The sequence below is a fragment of the Erpetoichthys calabaricus genome, chromosome 7, assembly GCF_900747795.2.
Source record: "Erpetoichthys calabaricus chromosome 7, fErpCal1.3, whole genome shotgun sequence".
NCBI lineage: Eukaryota > Metazoa > Chordata > Cladistia > Polypteriformes > Polypteridae > Erpetoichthys > Erpetoichthys calabaricus.
The window spans coordinates 131,022,896-131,042,851 of record NC_041400.2 but is presented as its reverse complement, the minus strand read 5'-3'; the positions used below and the strand labels follow the sequence as shown (position 1 = coordinate 131,042,851).

Below are 19,956 nucleotides of genomic sequence, written 5' to 3'. Positions count from 1 at the left end.
CATATATACTTTCTGTAAGTTTTCTTTCAATGATGTGTGTGACAAGAAAATGTACCTTTAGGGTAAAGACTTTACCAATTGGAATAATACAAAATGAGTCAGGACGCTATTTTTATTGCTTACGTGGTCTATGATCAGGAGACTAGAAAAGCTATAAAAGAGCAAGGACATCTGCGCTTGAGGCAGATGAAGTGCGGTGTCCTAGGACTGTATTTCTCTGTCATTTTACCCTTGCCTGGTATGTATCAATAAAAGGTTTTTACTAATTTTAATTTTCTTCTCTGTCTTCAGTCACAAAAAGTGTCCACAGTTTTTTGGCGCCCGGACGTGGGGCAGGAGACGGCCGGTCGACTCCTCCGGCGAGACCATTTCAGTGATCCGTCTTACCAGCGGACTGCCGACAACTTGAGCTCCGGCAGCAGAGCATGCAGCTCCGGCAAAAGTTAGGACTGCCCTGTCCTGAAAGAGTTCTTGCGTGAGGAGCCCCTGGTCTCCTCTTTGCTACATCCACGGTGACTGAACGGATTTCCAGACAGAGCTTGCACACTTCCAGGCTGGGGTAAGAACCGGGGAATTTCCGAACATTTTTTTTATTTTTTAATTACGGGAGGGCGAGTTTCCTGTTGACCGTCTAGTCATATTCATATCTCAACGGGTTGCTTAAGGTGATGGAGACTTGACCCAAGCAGTTTAACGCATACGAAAGGTCTGACGAAAGGATACTGGCCTCACCCATATCTTAGACTCGGCTGGACGTATTGATGTAGTATTCTGCTGAACCGAATCGGACACGAAGTCACCTGAGGTGGAATCCGGGGATGTGAACGGACAGGCTAACGGGACGAGTAACGGGGTGGTATATATATATATATGGAAACATAAACAGAAAAAGAGCACAGATTGCAGGTTTGCTGTTAGGACGGAATAAATAAATCTACATACTAATAGGAATACCGTGTTCTCCTGGGAACTGGGACAGGACCGATAGTTGGGTGTCTCCCCTTGGGACTAAAGAAGGGAACAGTAAGGGAACAGTGAGTGGCACACTTAATACCTCGCTAATTCATACGTACAAGGGATTAGACGAATCAGTATATAGTTGGAAAATTAAATACAGGACTCGGGAAGAGCAAGGGGACATAATGGGAACTTATAACAGTAAGCCTGTTAATCGCCGTATAGGGGGATCAAAATCATTAATGCTGGAAGAATTATTTTCGGAGGATCAACAGACGCCCCGTAAAAATGGGTCTCCTAGGAAATTTGTAGAAAAGAAGACAGGTTTAGATTTCAAGAAGGCATGTAGGAAATGGAATAGACAGAGTGGTGGGCGTTGGCTGATAGAGGGGACAGGAGATGCAAGTGAAATACAGGAAACTAGGAAGATCCTGTGTAGGAATAAGCAGGGTTGTTATAATAGTGGACCGTATCGAATGGATATGTTCGATAGATGGGAATTAGTAATAAAAGACAGAAATTTAGAAGCAGTACAGAAACAGAATGAATTGTTGCGGGCAAATGAGGGAAAGGCTAAAAAGGAGAAAGAGGAATTACTAATTACATTACAGAAAGTTCAGACAGGCACGGAACCACAGGCAGACGGGAGGAAAAGGAGGAATAATCCAAATAAAGACCCCCTTTATCCTATTATTTGTTCCTCTCCTCAGTACCAACCTCAGGCACCTCCATTATACCCTCCTCTATCCCCCATTCCGACTGCCCCCCCTGCACTACAACTGGCAGAAGTTTCCCCCGATGATCCCCCTGGCACAGATCACTATGACCCCTCTACCCATCGTGATGACCCACCCCGTACTAGACAAACCCCCCGTCTCCCAACGCACTCGAAGTCAAACCTCTACTCACAAACCAGCTCGAACTTTTTTCTCTCCAACCTCTTCTGATCCTTCACCTTTACTTACTTGCCCTTTAATAGAAGTTCCCAATCCCCATTATAACCCTGCCCATCCAGCCGGACCCCAAAATCCCACAACAGTTATGATAAATCGGAACTGGGACATCCAAGAACTAAAGGATGTCGTGAATGCACTTCCAGATCCAAAGGAAGTAGGAGGACTAAAATTTGTTGAACAACTTGATCAGTTAGATAGCATGTATAAGCCTAACGCTGCTGAATGGACCCAGGTACTTCGTCGAAAGCTTGGGACCACATGGGCCACTGTTTGCAAGGGTGTCCGCAATGACGTTCCATGGGTATGGAACCCAGCTTTAACTCGAGGACAGGGGATTGGTGGAGAAGGCGAATTTAACCCACAATGGGAGACAAAATATTGCAGAAAAATATAAAAAAGGAACGGACTGGTCCCTTTTTTCTGCTGCAAAACAAAAGAGAGACGAGATGGTTGATGAATGGACACATAGGATTCAAGACCTTATGGCTAATCACTCGGGCTTGGAAAATGTTGATGACCGCACCCGAGCTGCAGTTCCACCTTTTGTTTCCGGTTTGCGCCTTGATATACAAAACAAGGTCCGCACTTCCTGTATTGGGTGGGAAAGTGCCGCGTTTGATGAAGTCAAACGACATGCTGAACATGCCGAAAAACAAACTAAGCAGAAGGAATCGGACTCTCATGCCAAATTATTGGCAGCACAGATGAACTATTATACCAGGAATACTCCTGACCGAGGACGAGGAAGATGACGAGGTGGTTTTGGAGCTCCTCCTGCTGACCACAATAAGAATCCTTTTATTCCCTCTCCCTTTAATCCCAATGTTAATTCCTACTCTTGCTACGCCTGTGGTGAAACTGGACATTTTCGTCGGGAGTGCCCTCACAGACAGCAACAGCCCCCGCCTCCCCCTATTCCTCCTGTTTTTTCTGACACCCCTGACCAACAATACTGGCCATAGGAAAACGCAGGGACCTCCAGCCACTCTTTTCAACTACCTTTGCTCACCCATAATTCAGAGACTGATCCTTTACTGACATTGTTCGTTGATGGCACTGAGACTATTTTCTTAATCGACACTGGTGCCACTCGATCTACCCTCTCGGTGGCAAAGGTCCCTGCCTCGAACGAGACTGTTACTGTGCTTACTGCTTCTGGACAACCTCACCTTCTCCAAGTATCAAAACCTCTTCAAGTCCAGTCACGTCCTGGCGGACATACCTTACTGCATCGTTTTCTTTTAAATCAGCTCTGTCCAGCTAACCTTTTAGGAAGAGATCTCATGACAAAACTTTCTCTTTCTATTTCTATGACTGACAAAGGTTTTTTCTGTTCTACCCCCAAGTTGTTGTGTCAAATTGCCCCTTACCCCAAACCCTCTTTTGCAGCTTGGACTTTAAATATTTCCCCACACACCATTCTCCTCAAAGCCCTACACTCTTTTTCCCCCTGTCTCTTTCCCAATTTACAGGCCCCTGACATTTTACACTGTACTGCCCAATACTTCCCTATAGAAGTAGACACCCCCTGGCTAGAATCTTTCCTTACTTCTGGTACTCGCCCCGAAACCTTTCACATTTCCTGTGTTTTTATTTCATCCACAAAGGCAGCTGCTTCTGTTCATCTTACATGCTCACAACATATATTTTATCTTGGCGGCTCAGTGCCTCATATTTCCTTAGCTAAATCACGCACTGTTAAATGGGGGGAAATAGGACCATGGGTAGAACAATGCCTTAAAAGAACAGACTGGTTACAAGTTGCTCCAGGTATTTTTGATACTCCTGACCGTTTAATAACTAAAGTGGTGCTTCAAACTGATTTTTTAGTACATCGCGCTTTGTGCCGTCCTTCCTCTTTTGCTTGTTCATTGCAAACTACTTTCCCTTCTTGGCTCTCTATGCTCCCTGATTCACTATGGTCCCAGGAAAAGAATGATTATGGAAGGATAGCCCATTGTGAGCCTCTGGTGATCCACCCAAAATCCTCCTTCCGCCCGCACCGTGCCCAATATCCTCTGTCTCCCGAAGCAGAGGCTGGCATCTCCGCCGATCTCGTCAAACGCGGTGCCATTATTCCAATTGAATACTCTCCAGTCAATTCCCCCATTCTACCTGTAAAAAAGGCTGACGGTTCATGGCGTTTCGTACAAGACTTGCGACAAGTAAATTCTGCCATCTTCCCTAGGGCCCCTATCGTCCCTAATCCTTCCACTATCCTCTCTACTATCCCTCCTTCCGCTCGGTACTTCTCCGTTATTGACCTAGCTAATGCTTTCTTTTCTATCCCTGTACACCCTGATTCTCAATTTTGGTTTGCTTTTACTTTCCAAAACCGCCGTTGGACATGGACCGTCATGCCTCAGGGATACACTGAAGCCCCTTGTGTATATGGACAAGCTCTTGCCCAAAATTTAGAAGGCTTTTGGCCGGACAGAGGTAGTACATTGATACAGTATGTAGATGACATAATGCTATGTAGCGCTACGGAAGAAGATTGTGCAAAAGATACCCAGAAATTGTTGCTGTTTTTGGGGGACAATGGCCATAAAGTTTCTAAAGTTAAGCTGCAGCTAATCAAAACAACTGTAAAATATCTAGGTCATGACATTACGTGTGGAACAAGAGCTCTCTCTAGCGATCGCATTACAGCCATCCAAAATCTTCCTAGACCTGTCACAAAACAACAGGTTATGTCTATTTTAGGTATTCTGGGCTACTGCAGACAGTGGGTTCTAAATTTTACTGAAAGAGCACAGCCGTTGCAACAATTGGCTAATACTCCTGGCACCCCCCCTTTCTGGCCAGGTCCAATGGAATGAACAGGCTGAGAAGGCTCTCTGTGACTTAAAAACTGCTCTTCTATCTGCGCCCCGCGCTTGGTTTGCCTGATCATTCTCGTCCATTCACTTTGTTCGTGGACGAAAAGCAGGGATTTATGAATGCAGTACTGACGCAACAACACGGAGATAAACAGAGACCGGTGGCTTATTTTTCTAAAAAACTGGATCCAGTGGCCGCAGCACTTCCTCCGTGTCTTCGTGCTGTGGCTGCAACAACAGAAGCTGTATTAGCAAGCACGGATGTAGTTCTCATGAGCCCCCTAACAGTTAAAGTGCCACACGCTGTACATTCTATCCTAGTACAAGCCAAAACTTCACATCTCACTACTGCTAGGGCAATGCACTATCAGAATGTACTCTGTACTTTGTCAAATGTTACAATTGAAAGATGCTCCACTTTAAATCCAGCCACTCTTCTCCCAATTAACAACGAAGGAGAACCACATAATTGCCATGATGAAATAGCAAAGGTTGTAAAACCTAGAGTAGATCTACAGGAAACACCTTTAGAAACTGGAGAAATGATTTTTGTGGATGGATGTTCCTTGCGATTGAAAAATGGAGCACCCTCAACCAGTTATGCAGTGGTCCAAGGGGACCGCCTGCTGGAAGCAAATCGAATTTCATCAAGCTTGAGTGCACAAGCAGCTGAACTCATAGCACTCACTCGAGCGTGTCAGCTGTCCGAAGGGAAGATCGTAACAATTTATACGAATTCCAGGTATGCTTTTGGAGTCTGCCATGATCATGGAGCACTATGGAAACTAAGGGGATTTAAGACCAGTACTGGCAAACCCATCCAACATCAGAAATTGATCGAATCCCTTTTAGAAGCTATAACCAAACCATCGAAGCTAGCGATTGCTAAATGTCAAGCTCACACAGGAAAACAGGATCCTGTTAGCAAAGGAAATGAATTAGCTGACCATTTTGATAAAGAGGCTGCATATAATAACACACCAATTTCTTTATTCCAACAGAGAAATGACCAGGACCCTGATAATCAAATTATTTCTTTACAGAGTGCAGCCACGGATATCGAAAGGAGAAAATGGTCCAAAGAAGGGTCCCTCTCTGATGGAGTCTGGACTCATAAACACACTAACAAACCTTTTCTCCCAAAAGCCTCTTTCCCAGGAATGGCAAAAATCACCCATGGCCTCGATCACGCAGGAAGAGATGCCATGGTTCGAGATGTTGAAAAACATTGGGAAGCTGTAGGTTTCTCTACATATGCAGAGCAATTTTGCAGACGCTGTGCAATATGTCAAAAGTTTAATGTGGGAAAAGGTACCCAGGTAAGTCCCGCCGTTACCCCTAATCCAATGGGTCCGTTTGAACACCTCCAAATGGATTTCATTGAACTAACCCCGTCTAAAGGGTACCGATATTGCCTTGTGATTGTCGATGTGTTCTCCCGATGGGTAGAGGCTTTCCCTTCAAAACACAACGATGCCAAAACAGTACCTAAAGCACTAATTAAAGAGATTATTCCAAGATGGGGTATCCCTCAAAAGTTACAAACAGATAATGGCACTCATTTTGTGAACTCCGTTATAAATGAATTAACCACCTGGCTCCAAATTAATGTGCACCATTATTGTAAATACCATCCCCAAAGCAGAGGCATCGTAGAACGATGCAATGGCACTTTAAAAGCTAAACTCGCAAAAATTTGTGAACAAACTAATTTATCATGGCCGGATGCACTACCCTTAGCTTTAATGGGACTAAGGGGACGGACACACCGACAACTGGGACTATCGCCGTTTGAGATTCTGACCGGACGTCCCATGCCCATTGGCATGATTGTAGGAAATGTGAATTTGCATACTGTGGACAATGATCTTCTCTCTAGTCTTGCAGGTCTCCGAACCTCGTTGAAGGAAGTCCACCAGAAGGTTAATCAAGCCTGGAGGACCAGCCCACCTTCTAAGGATTTACCAATTCCCTTGGGCACCTGGATCCTGGTTCGAGATACTCGGAGGAAACACTGGCATCAGCCTAGGTGGAGAGGACCATTCCAAATTCTTCTATCCACACCACATGCCGTGAAAGTTGAAGGACTGCCTGCCTGGATCCACGCATCGCATTGCAAGAAATGGCTATCTTAAAAATACTTTTTCTGTTAACTGGATTAATTACCTTTATTATAACCAACAACGTTTCCTTAACTTCACCAAAGACGCTATTGAAGGCATACATGAACAGCTTGACCGTACTTCTCTGATGACTTGGCAAAATCGTCTAGCCTTGGACATGTTACTTGCGGAAAAGGGAGGCGTCTGTGCTATGTTTGGCGATGCTTGTTGTACATATATTCCTAATAATACCGCGCCAGATGGATCAAAAACTCGTGCATTGGCAGGTCTCACTGCTCTCTCTAATGAACTTGCCACTAATTCTGGCATTACAAATCCCTGGGATCAGTGGTTTGCATCCTCCTTCGGATCCTGGGGACAATGGATAAGATCTGTTTTTATTTCTTTGGTTGTGGCATTTTGCCTCCTCCTCCTGGTTGGTTGTTGTATTATCCCTTTGTTTCGCTACATAATATCTAAGTACTTTACCGCCTCTATGGAAAGGGCATATATGCTACATGAGGAGCACATGTCTCGTATAGCTTCTTCCATTTTCTCCTCCCCATCCCCTTTCCCCCCCCCTTCCCCTTCATCAACCATTTCAATTTAATTCTACTGCCCACATCATTTTGTTCAAAAAGGGAGGAGTGTAAAAACATAAAATGATGTAATTGAACAAAATGTATGTGTGTAAGTACAGAAAATAGGACAGAATGATCAAACTTGTTTGTGTTTTGCGTACGTGACAAAAAGCATATATACTTTCTGTAAGTTTTCTTTCAATGATGTGTGTGACAAGAAAATGTACCTTTAGGGTAAAGACTTTACCAATTGGAATAATACAAAATGAGTCAGGACGCTATTTTTATTGCTTACGTGGTCTATGATCAGGAGACTAGAAAAGCTATAAAAGAGCAAGGACATCTGCGCTCGAGGCAGATGAAGTGCAGTGTCCTAGGACTGTATTTCTCTGTCATTTTACCCTTGCCTGGTATGTATCAATAAAAGGTTTTTACTAATTTTAATTTTCTTCTCTGTCTTCAGTCACAAAAAGTGTCCACATGGTTTTCAGCAGACAAAGAATTTCGCATTACAGCAGCCAGATGATTTCTTACAAAGCCCGTTATTGGCTGAAAGAGGAGACTCAACCAATCAGAGCGGATTTTATTCTCTTGGGCTCTGATTAGCTGCTGCTAATGTGGTGTAATCTCGGAAGAACAGCGTCCCCAACGAATCACATATCGCGTACCTTGCTTGTGGTCAGACTTTTCTGAGCAAACTTTTGTGAACTTTTCGTTTTGCTTTAAGCCCTACGATGGCTCCCAAGCATCCTGCATCTTGTAAGCCTTCTGGTAGCAGTGAGCCTAAGCGCCAGAGGAAGACCTTGACCATACAGGAGAAGGTAAAACTGATGATGATTATTATGATGTTACTCATATCTTTAGCCTGACATCAGTATATCATATGTGTATCCAAAGTGTGTTTTAATAAGTTTACATGTGTTTAAAGCATGTGGGAGGGGTATTTTAAGGCTTAAACTATAAAAAAAAAATGTGGTATTTCTATATTGCGGATTTTCACCTATTGCGGGTGGGTCTGGAACGTAACTTCCGCTATAGGCTGTATTGCTTTTTCAGAAAGCCTATAGAGTTATCTGAATAAGGGAAAAAATGAAAAGTCTATGTTGGTTACAAATATGTGTTTTTGAGGCCTAAATATAGCTAAGCCAAAAACTCTAATTAAATTTTGGTCAATTTCAAGGAGCTACTTTGACCATGCAAGGTCATCTGGGCCAAATGTTTTAATTTTATCACATACTATACCAATTAATGTACCAGCATGCAAAGTCTTTAGTTCTTCAGCTTTGGACTTGTGAATTTTGATGAAAAAAAAATGAGGCTGGATAAAATCAACATCCCCCTCCCCTCGGTAAACTGTGTGTATCTTGGAAATATTGATCTTACATAAAAAAAAAGTATAGTGTGTCTCCTGATTAACATGGCAGCACTTTGTAATGATTCCAGAATTTTTTGAGTCCAAAGTGTGTGGGCCATTGGTTGATTTGACATGGAATGACACTACAGTATGTATAATATGAATGTAACAAACAAAATTTGAAAAATATTTTTGGATGGAATAATCCTTTAAGTGAGGAAAAAAAAAACAAAACGCGCCTGACTATAAATTGGTGTGCATGGTATTTGAATGCATTATTCATATGAGGATATCAAATCTGCCATTGGCTTGCACAGTGTAGGTACCGAAAAAAACGAATATTTAAAACAGTATGGTGTCAGCATTTCTGTAATTTCAGTACCAGAAGTAAACAGTAGTTTCAAAAGACCTTATGATCAACTCTTCATTCTTCCCCTCTCCAACATGGTGTGGACTAGCGGGGAACAAACCCTCCCCTGTCTCTTTTGACACAGTAGAGAAATGTACCTTAAACTATGGGTCGTGACCTTATTTGGGATGGGTAACCACATGATTGTGTAGCACAGTTAGCCAAGTTACTTCAAGTCTGAATTCTGTGTTGAGTGATAAGTCTGCCACTATTTATTGTACTTTGTATTGCAGCAGTAGGTGAAACATTGCAACTGGTGCATCAGAGAGAGCTTTTGTTTCTGTGGCACAAACGTATATAATAAATTTTCCTCAACTCCCGTCTCACATCACATTAAACAGTCATTATAGTTTTCCTCAACTCCCATCTCACTTCATATTAAACAGTCATTATGAGAGTACTGACAGCAAGCGCTACACTGAATGGATCAACGTGTGTCTACCCCGTGTCGAGAGGAGTGGGTAAGCCGTTGAACCCCATTCGTGATGGGGACCGGGGCTTGCAATTGTCTACTCTCTTGGTTTCAAGCTAGATTGAAATGCCAAAATGACATCTCCTCACATTGTACGAAAGCGGCCTGATAAATGTCTACATCAACTGGTATTGTGAAGGATGTGTTTGTTAGATCACTAAGAACCACAGGTACACCAGAAAATATGAAAAGGCTCAGATAAGCAATAGTCACTCTGCAAAATGTCAGTTGGTAGAGTTAAACATCTCAAGCTGGTACACAAGGAACGCACTGGGTATACACATTTATTTTCACTTTTTATCAGTCCAATTTAGAATCAACTTACATATGATAGCATGCACATTTTGGAGTGCAGGGAAGAAAAGGGAGTAAACAAATAAAAGCTATGCAAGTGAAGTGTGAATGTGCAGCAGCCACAAACAGTGACTAGCCTGGAAAACAAACCTAGCTGCCTTGAGCAGTAAGGCATGAGCGTTTACATTGCATAACCATGATGATGTTTTTCTAAATGTCACTGTATTTCAGTTACAGTATATGCATTCTGTCAACCTATGTTTAATGCAGTTAAATATAATTATAGGTATACAAATCTTCATATACACTGGCGTAGGTTTTAGCTGAAGAATAAAGCAGCTTATAGTAGGCTAGCTGTTTATAGCAGGCTAGATTCACTGGGAGTATGCACCAGTTCTTACCGTGTCTTTGCAAATTCTAGAAGAATTTTGTTAGTGGCCAATATTGCTGGAGGAATGTCTTTTTCCATAGCTATCTTCTGTCGAGCAGCAACAAGTAATCCATATAAAGCACTCTAAAAGTAAAAAAAAAAAAAAACATACTTTTATCACACACAGTATTTGCCAATTAATTGCATGTATTGTATGTTATATTTAAAATAATTTAAAAATTAAAGTTATGATATAAGGTATATATACAATTAATTAAATTATTAGTAACAAAAATAATGCAGAAATAAAAAATGTAGTTAAAATTGTATTTTATTGTAATAAGCAGGACTTATGTTTCTCACACAAAATGGTAACTGCCTTTGTTTTGATAACCGTTCTGTTTTGTATTTTTAAGCTACTTTGGCAATTTCAAAGAAGATATACAATGAAGAAAGCTGACAAGACTCATCAAAAAATACTAACAAATTATTAAGGAACACAGGAAGAAAAATATTAATAGGTTAGAAAAATAATACCAGCTAATATTTAAATTTTAAAGAAAAAAAGATGTAAACTTCACAAGACAGAATGTATTTGTTCATAAAATGTGAATAGCACTGCCATCTTAAAAAATCTGACAGAGCCTATCAACACTAAAGTTGGGAATCTCATTCTCACAAGCACTTTCTGTCATCGACTGCTATTTAAATACAAAATAAAGTTTAATTAAGGAATATCAGCTATTGATTTAAAATATAGCAACAAATTAAATCAGATTCAAAAATTTGAAGCTAATGATATTTCTTTGCAAATCAAAGTATGTCATTCTGATGAAATGAGGAAGCATAAGTAGTTTTAGATCAGAACCTGCAACTCTTGTTCCCTGGGGGACACCAAAAAGGCCTTAGGCTGGCAAGGCAGGGATTTTGAATGAGACTTTAAAGAAGAAGCCTGGGGACTAACGAGAAAAGAAGACAACAAAATAAAAAAAATAGTGTACATATTATGTAAGAAAAAGAAAATGTACACAAATATAAGCATAATCTGAAATTAGTTAATTTCAATATGGTTTATTAATAATGGCTATGTTACAGTAGTTTATAATGAAGTACTGAAAAGATGAAAATTAACAGTATTTTAAATTTATCTAGAAAAATGAAAAATGTTGAGCATTATTGCAATCATATAAGTTTATAATCACTTAAGTAGTAAACATTAAAACTTCATATGTCATAATATATGTAACAAATTCATAAATCCACTAACAATTTTATCATTTTTTTCTTAAGCTATTACTTTAAAATATTACAGAAATAAATGCAAGTGGTTTTAACCTACTTTTTAAATAACAGAGGTGGTCAATAACTTATGTTTTTTAAAAAGCAGATTCTTGTCAGGCTACAAAACTAGCCTTCAGAACTCTGTTGGTCAATCTTAGTTAGATTCTGGTTATACATAAAATACAGATAAAACCAGTAAGTCTTATTCAAAATAGTGCAAACTCAAATAGACTTATTTCAGAGTCATTCCCAAATTCAAGTTTCAAGAAATGAACAGCAAAATGATGTGTTTCAAAAGGATACATAGGAGCAATTGCCAATCATGGCACTATTAAATAAGCATTTGGAAAAAACACTTAACTTTTTTGTAATCAATACTCTTGTCTGGCTATAGCAGATATTTTGGAAAATATTAAAAACCATTCCTGTAAGTATACAGATAAGTATTGTGTAGTCACACAAATTTTAGCTTCGGTTTAAACACTGCAGACAAAACACTAAAATATACTGTATTTTCATCACTACGATTATAAATCTTACTACCACTACTTTTATAAGTTCAAGTTCAAAGTTTATTGTCATGTGCACAGTAAGGAAACATGTTTCCCTGTACAATGAAATTCTTTCTTTGCTGTCCACACCAAATGACAAAACCAACGTATAAAGATAAACATAAATAATAAGTAGCAGATAGATAATAAGTAACAGAGGCAGCATAAAGTATAAAAACAGAACAGAAATATAAAGTGTAATGTGCTGGTAGGTGTGTGATGGACACGTAAAATACAGTTGTGTGAGGTAGACAGAATGAGGTGAACCATGGTTATAAACTCCAGTCAGTTATCTAGGAGTCTAATGGCCTTGGGAAAGAAAGAGTTCTTTAGCCTGGAAGTCCTGCATTTCATACTTCTATAACTCCTGCCTGAGGGTAGAAGTGTGAACAGGTCGTGTTGGGGGTGGGTGGGGTCCCTGAGGATCGAGGCAGTTCTCCTGTGAACTCTGTAGTTGCAGATGCTCTGCAGAGAGGGCAGTGGGGTCCTGGTGATCTTCTCAGCAGTCTTTACCATTCTCTGCAGGCATTTGCGGTCCATAGCAGTAGTGTTGCCGTACCACAGGGTGATGCAGCTGGTCAAGATGCTCTCAACAATGCAGCTGTAAAAGTTGCCGAGGATCTTAGTCGACATACTAAACTTCCTCAGCCTCCTCAGAAAGTACAGCCGCTGTTGAGCCCTCTTAACCAGCTGTGTGGTGTTACGTGTCCAGTATATAATGCTTTTATTCTTCTGCCACCAATATACCCAGCTACTTTTAACTTAAATGCCACAATGAAGGACAATAGATGATTGTAATACATTAACAAAGGCTGTTTTGGTCCAGCTTCAGGATCACCTGTGGTTTCCGATCATCTCACAGTACAGAGACAGCCCTGGTCAGAGTCACCAGTGACCTCCTCATGGCCACTGACCAGGGCTCTCCCATCACTCCTTATCCTTCTGGATCTTACAGCTGCATTTGATACAGTAGACTGGTACTGCCCTGAAGTGGTTCGAGTCCTATCTCACAGATAGGGCTGAGTATGTGGCCTTGGGGGACACTAAATCTCGTACCCACACTGTCACCTGTGGGGTCCCACAAGGATCAGTCCTAGTGCTGACCCTTTTCAACATCTATATGCTACCCTTGTGTCACATCATCGGCAGGCATAGAATTTCATTCCAAAGTTATGCAGATGATACGCAGCTCTATGCGAGACTGGATTCGACCTCCCTTACACCTCCATTAACTCTTTCCTCTTGCTTGGATGACATTGAGGCTTGGATGTCCAAGAACTTCCTCAAGCTGAACAGCACTAAAAGTGAAGCTCTTTAAATTGGCACCCCCCCCATCAACTTCATTCCTCCGTAAATTGTATTTCCTTTTCTGACCGTACCATTGCCCTATCCCCTTCAGTTATAAATTTGGGTGTCAAGTTAGACTCCCATCTGTCAATTGATACACATGTCCATAACCTCTGTAAAATTGCATGCCTTCATCTCCGAAATATATCCCAACTCCGTCCCTGCCTCTCCCTCTGTGATGCTGAAAACCTGGTTCATGTCTATGTCTCCTCCAGGCTAGACTATTGTAATGCACTCCTCAATGAGATAACCAACAAGAGCCTTCAAATGCTCCAACAAATTCAAAATAGTGCTGCAAGGATCCTGATGAGGGTGTGGAAATTTGGACACGTCATTGTTGTTATTGTTTACATCCCTCCTCGGGCGGACGTGGAGATAGCGAGTGACATCATCCATTCTGCTGTTGCTAAGTTACAAACGCAGCACCCTGAGGTGCTTGTGCTAATTGCTGGAGTTTTTAACCATGTGACGCTGGACAAAACATTACCTGCCTTCTACCAGTATGTGGACTGCAACACCCAGGGAAATAGGACTACTGACTTACTGTATGCAAACGTTAAAGACGCATACAGCAACACCCCGCTGCCTGCGCTTGGGAAAGCAGATCATAACCTGGTTCTGCTTCAGCCTCACTAGAAACCAAGAGTGAGGGAGCTACCTACAACCACACGATCATTCAGGAAGTGGTCCCCTGAGGCAGAGCAGGCTCTGAGAGACTGCTTTGGAACTACGGACTGGGATATCCTGCAGGGATCACATAGTGAGAACATTGAGGAGGTTGTTGACTGCACTACTGACTACATCAACTTCTGTATGGACATTGTAGTTCCAGTAAGAACAGTACACTGCTATGCTAACAACAAGCCATGGATTACAAGTGACATCAAGGGCCTTTTGAACCAGAAGAAAAGGGCTTTTAAAGGTGGTGATCAGCATGAGCTCAAGCACGTGCAGAAGGAACTCACAGTCCAGCTCAGGGCAGCGAAGGAGCAGTACAGGAGAAAGCTGGAGCAGAAGTTGCAGAATAACAGCATGAACGAAGTGTGGGATGAAGATCATCACTGGCTGCAGCTGGAACCGGGGTGCCACCATCAAGAGAGACGTGAAGAGAGCAAACCAAATGAACAACTTCTTTAACAGGTTTGACCACCCTAACCCACTCTCACCTTGGAGTACTGCACCCTCCACCCATCCTTCTGCTGACACCAGCATAGGAGAGACATCCCCACCCACAATTACAGCAGCACAGGTGAGCAGAGAGCTGAGGAGACTTCGTGCCAGCAAAGCAGCGGGTCCAAATGGAGTATCGCCATGACTGCCGAAGGTCTGTGCGTCGGAGCTGGGGAGTCCTCTACAGCGCATCTTCAACCTGAGCTTGGAACAGGGGAGAGTCCCGAGGCTTTGGAAAACATCTTGCATCACCCCAGTCCCAAAGGTATCACGTCCTTGTGAGCTGAACGACTTCTGGCCTGTCGCTCTGGCGTCACATGTGATGAAGACCATGGAGAGGCTGCTGCTTCACCACCTGAGGCCACAGGTCCAACACGCCCTTGACCCTTTGCAGTTTGCATACCAAGAAGAAGGTGGGAGCGGAGGATGCCATCATCTATATGCTACACCGATCACTCTCCCACTTGGACAGAGGCAGTGGTGCTGTAAGAATTATGTTTCTAGACTTCTCTAGCGCCTTCAACACCATCCAACCTCTGCTCCTTAGGGACAAGCTGACAGAGATGGGAGTAGATTCATACAGTGCATCCGGAAAGTATTCACAGTGCATCACTTTTTCCACATTTTGTTATGTTACAGCCTTATTCCAAAATGGATTAAATTCATTTTTTTCCTCAGAAATCTACACACAACAATGTGAAAAAAGTTTACTTGAGGTTTTTGCAAATTTATTAAAAATAAAAAAATTGAGAAAGCACATGTACATAAGTATTCACAGCCTTTGCCGTGAAGCTCGAAATTGAGCTCAGCACATCCTGTTTCCCCTGATCATCCTTGAGATGTTTCTGCAGCTTAATTGGAGTCCACCTGTGGTAAATTCAGTTAACTGGACATGATTTGGAAAGGCACAAACCTGTCTATATAAGGTCCCACAGTTGACAGTTCATGTCAGAGCACAAACCAAGCATGAAGTCAAAGGAACTATCTGAAGACTTCCGAGACAGGATTGTCTCGAGGCACAAATCTGAGGAAGGCTACAGAAAAATTTCTGCTGCTTTGAAAGTCCCAATGAGCACAGTGGCCTCCATCATCCGTAAGTGGAAGAAGTTCGAAACCACCAGGACTCTTCGTAGAGCTGGCCGGCCATCTAAACTGAGCGATCGGAGGAGAAAGGCCTTAGTCAGGGAGGTGACCAAGAACCCGATGGTCACTCTGTCAGAGCTCCAGAGGTCCTCTGTGGAGAGAGGAGAACCTTCCAGAAGGACAACCATCTCTGCAGCAATCCACCAATCAGGCCTGTACAGTAGAGTGGCCAGACGGAAGCCACTCCTTAGTAAAAGGCACATGGCAGCCCGCCTGGAGTTTGCCAAAAGGCACCTGAAGGACTCTCAGACCATGAGAAAGAAAATTCTCTGGTCTGATGAGACAAAGATTGAACTCTTTAGTGTGAATGCCAAGTGTCACGTTTGGAGGAAACCTGGCACCATCCCTACAGTGAAGCATGGTGGTGGCAGCATCATGCTGTGGGGATGCTTTTCAGCGGCAGGGACTGGTAGACTAGTCAGGATAAAGGGAAAGATGACTGCAGCAATGTACAGAGACATCCTGAATGAAAACCTGCTCCAGAGCACTCTTGACCTCAGACTGGGGTGACGGTTCATCTTTCAGCAGGACAACGACCCTAAGCACACAGCCAAGATATCAAAGGAGTGGCTTCAGGACAACTCTGTGAATATCCTTGAGTGGCCCAGCCAGAGTCCAGACTTGAATCCGATTGAACATCTCTGGAGAGATCTTAAAATGGCTGTGCACCGACACTTCCCATCCAATCTGATGGAGCTTAAGAGGTGCTACAAAGAGGAATGGGCGAAACTGGCCAAGGATAGGTGTGCCAAGCTTGTGGCATCATATTCAAAAAGACTTGAGGCTGTAATTGCTGCCAAAGGTGCATTGACAAAGTATTGAGCAAAGGCTGTGAATACTTATGTACATGTGATTTCTCAGTTTTTTTATTTTTAATAAATTTGCAAAAACCTCAAGTAAACTTTTTTCACATTGTCATTATGGGGTGTTGTGTGTAGAATTCTGAGGAAAAAAATGAACTTAATCCATTTTGGAATAAGGCTGTAACATAACAAAATGTGGAAAAAGTGATGCGCTGTGAATACTTTCCGGATGCACTGTACCTAGTGGCATGGATCGTGGACTATCTTACAAACAGACCTCAGTATGTGCATCTCAGGAACTGTAGGTCTGACATTGTGGTCAGTAACACAGGAGCGCCGCAGGGGACTGTACTTTCTCCGGTCCTGTTCAGCCTATATACATCGGACTTCCAATATAACTCGGAGTCCTGCCACGTGCAAAAGTTCACTGACGACACTGCTATTGTGGGCTGCATCAGGAGTGGGCAGGAGGAGGAATATAGGAACCTCATCAAGGACTTTGTTAAATGGTGCGACTCAAACCACCTACACCTGAACACCAGCAAAACCAAGGAGCTGGTAGTGTACTTTAGGAGGCCCAGGCCCCTCATGGACCCCGTGATCGTCAGATGTGACTGTGTGCAGAGGTTGCAGACCTATAAATACCTGGGAGTGCAGCTGGATGATAAATTGGACTGGACTGCCAATACTGATTCTCTGTGCAAGAGAGGACAAAGCCAGCTATACTTCCTTAGAAGACTGGCGTCCTTCAACATCTGCAATAAGATGCTGCAGATGTTGTATCAGACGGTTGTGGTGAGCGCCCTCTTCTATGCGGTGGTGTGCTGGGGAGGCAGCATTAAGAAGAAGGATGCCTCACGCCTGGACAAACTGGTGAGGAAAGCAGGCTCTATTGCAGGCATGGAGCAGGACAGTTTGACATCTGTGGTGGAGCGACAGGCGCTCAGCAGTCTCCTATCAATTATGGAGAATCCACTGCATCCACTAAACAGTGTCATCTCCAGACAGAGGAGCAGCTTCAGAAACAGACTGCTGTCACTGTCCTGCTCTACTGACAGACTGAGGAGATCGTTCCTCCCCCAAACTATGTGACTCTTCAATTCCACCCGGGGGGGTAAACATTAACATTATTCAAAGTTATTGTCTGTTTTTACCTGCATTTTTATTACTCTTTAATATTGTTTTTTGTATCAGTATACTGCTGCTGGAGTATGTGAATTTCCCCTTGGGATTAATAAAGTATCTATCTATCTAAATATGAACACATTTCACCAATCCTTCGGTCACTTCATCGGCTCCCTATTCACCTCCGTATTGCATACAAACATTGTTTGCTTACTCACCAGTGTGTCCATGGAAATGCTCCACAATATCTTAAAGGAACTCCTTTTATTACAGTCCATTACAAGAAACCTCCGTTTTGCAAATACCTACCGCCTTCGCCCCCTATGACCAAACTTCATACAATGGGTGACCGAGCCTTTGCACTGGCTGCTCCATGGCTCTGGAATGCCCTACGAGAGAGCCTAAGAACACAGCAGATTGTGGGCTATTTTAAAAAACAGCTAAAGACTTTTCTATTTAGAAAAGCATATTAACAAGAATGCTACTAATTATTGTTGTTTTATCTCTGTTTTTAACTTGTTTTGCCTTTGTTTAAACTTTTTATGTAGCACTTTGAGATTTACTACAAATGTAAAGTGCCCTATAAATAAAATGCATTATTATTATTATAAATTACCAAAGAATTATGATAACTGAAGAAGAGTACTCATGAGGACTCTCTACAAATATGGCTTAGGATGCAGTGAAAGGTGTGTAAAGATTCCAAATAGTGCTTAATCTACTGTATGATTAAATATGTTACACTCACAGTTTGTAAAAAAAAAATATTTATATATATATATATATATATATATATATATATATATATATATATATATATATATATAAACAAAAATAATAAACATAGGATTAAGTTTTGGTAATCGCAAATCCTAGATACTTCTAGTAGTTACAAATTTTCACTCCAGCTGTTACTGTTAAGATTTATTCCTACTGTTAAACTGTGCTTATTTACATGACTTGCCCACAGGACCTCCTGTAAGAAGTTAAGGGTGCTACCAGAAAAGAACCTACTTAAAACTAGCAATTTCTGTAAAGAATCAGATGCAAATATATATCAAATACTGCCTTTAATACAGGATTGTTCTGATCTAGATAAAAATGTAGCAGTACCATGAATCTATTTCAGGTGACAAGGTACTTTCTCAAGCAAGTCATGATTCAGAGCACCCTGTAAACATACTGCTTCCCTGTTTACTATACTCAAAAAAAAAAAAAAAGACATTCACATTGTAAGTGCATTTCCTCATAACTTGATGCAGTATAAGCATAGAATGGAATGGAATGGAATGGACGGATGGATGGATGGATAGATGGATAGGATACTTTATTAATCCCAAGGGGAAATTCACATACTCCAGCAGCAGCATACTAATACAAAAAAAATATTAAATTAAACAGTAATAAAAATGTAGGTAAAACCAGACAATAACTTTAAATAATGTTCAATTCCACCCGGGGGAGTAAATGTTAAGAGTCGCACAGATTGGGGGAGGAACGATCTCCTCAGTCTGTCAGTGGAGCAGGACAGTGACAGCAGTCTGTCGCTGAAGCTGCTCCTCTGTCTGGAGATGACACTGTTTAGTGGATGCAGTGGATTCTCCATAATTGATAGGAGCCTGCTGAGCGCCCGTCGCTCTGCCACGGATGTCAAACTATCCAGCTCCATGCCTACAATAGAGCCTGCTTTCCTCACCATTTTATCCAGGTGTGAGGCGTCCTTCTTCTTTATGCTGCCTCCCCAGCACACCACTGCGTAGAAGAGGGCATTCACCACAACCGTCTCTCATAGAACATCTGCAGCATCTTATTGCAGATGTTGAAGGACGCCAGTCTTCTAAGGAAGTATAGCCGGCTCTGTCCTCTCTTGCACAGAGAATCAGTATTGGCAGTCCAGTCCAATTTATCATCCAGCTGCACTCCCAGGTATTTATAGGTCTGCACCCTCTGCACACAGTCACCTCTGACGATCACGGGGTCCATGAGGGGCCTGGGCCTCCTAAAATCCACCACCAGCTCCTTGGTTTTGCTGGTGTTCAGGTGTAGGTGGTTTGAGTCGCACCATTTAGCAAAGTCATTGATGAGGTTCCTATACTCCTCCTCCTGCCCACTCCTGATGCAGCCCACAATAGCAGTGTCGTCAGTGAACTTTTGCACGTGGCAGGACTCCGAGTTATATTGGAAGTCCGATGTATATAGGCTGAACAGGACCGGAGAAA

The 19,956-nt window shown here is 42.3% G+C and overlaps 1 protein-coding gene across 5 annotated transcripts in view; it reads right to left on the bottom strand.

Annotated features, from left to right (window-relative positions):
* Nucleotides 1-19,956, bottom strand: part of wrn (WRN RecQ like helicase) — a 203,781-nt gene that overhangs the window by 67,228 nt on the left and 116,597 nt on the right. For all 5 annotated transcript variants that reach the window (XM_051929566.1, XM_051929568.1, XM_051929570.1 and 2 more), the window contains exons 28-29: nucleotides 11,186-11,276; nucleotides 10,349-10,461 (exon numbers count right to left, since the gene is read on the bottom strand). In XM_051929566.1, coding sequence (XP_051785526.1) covers nucleotides 10,349-10,461; nucleotides 11,186-11,276 — 204 coding nt within the window. The remainder of the gene's footprint in view (nucleotides 1-10,348; nucleotides 10,462-11,185; nucleotides 11,277-19,956) is intronic.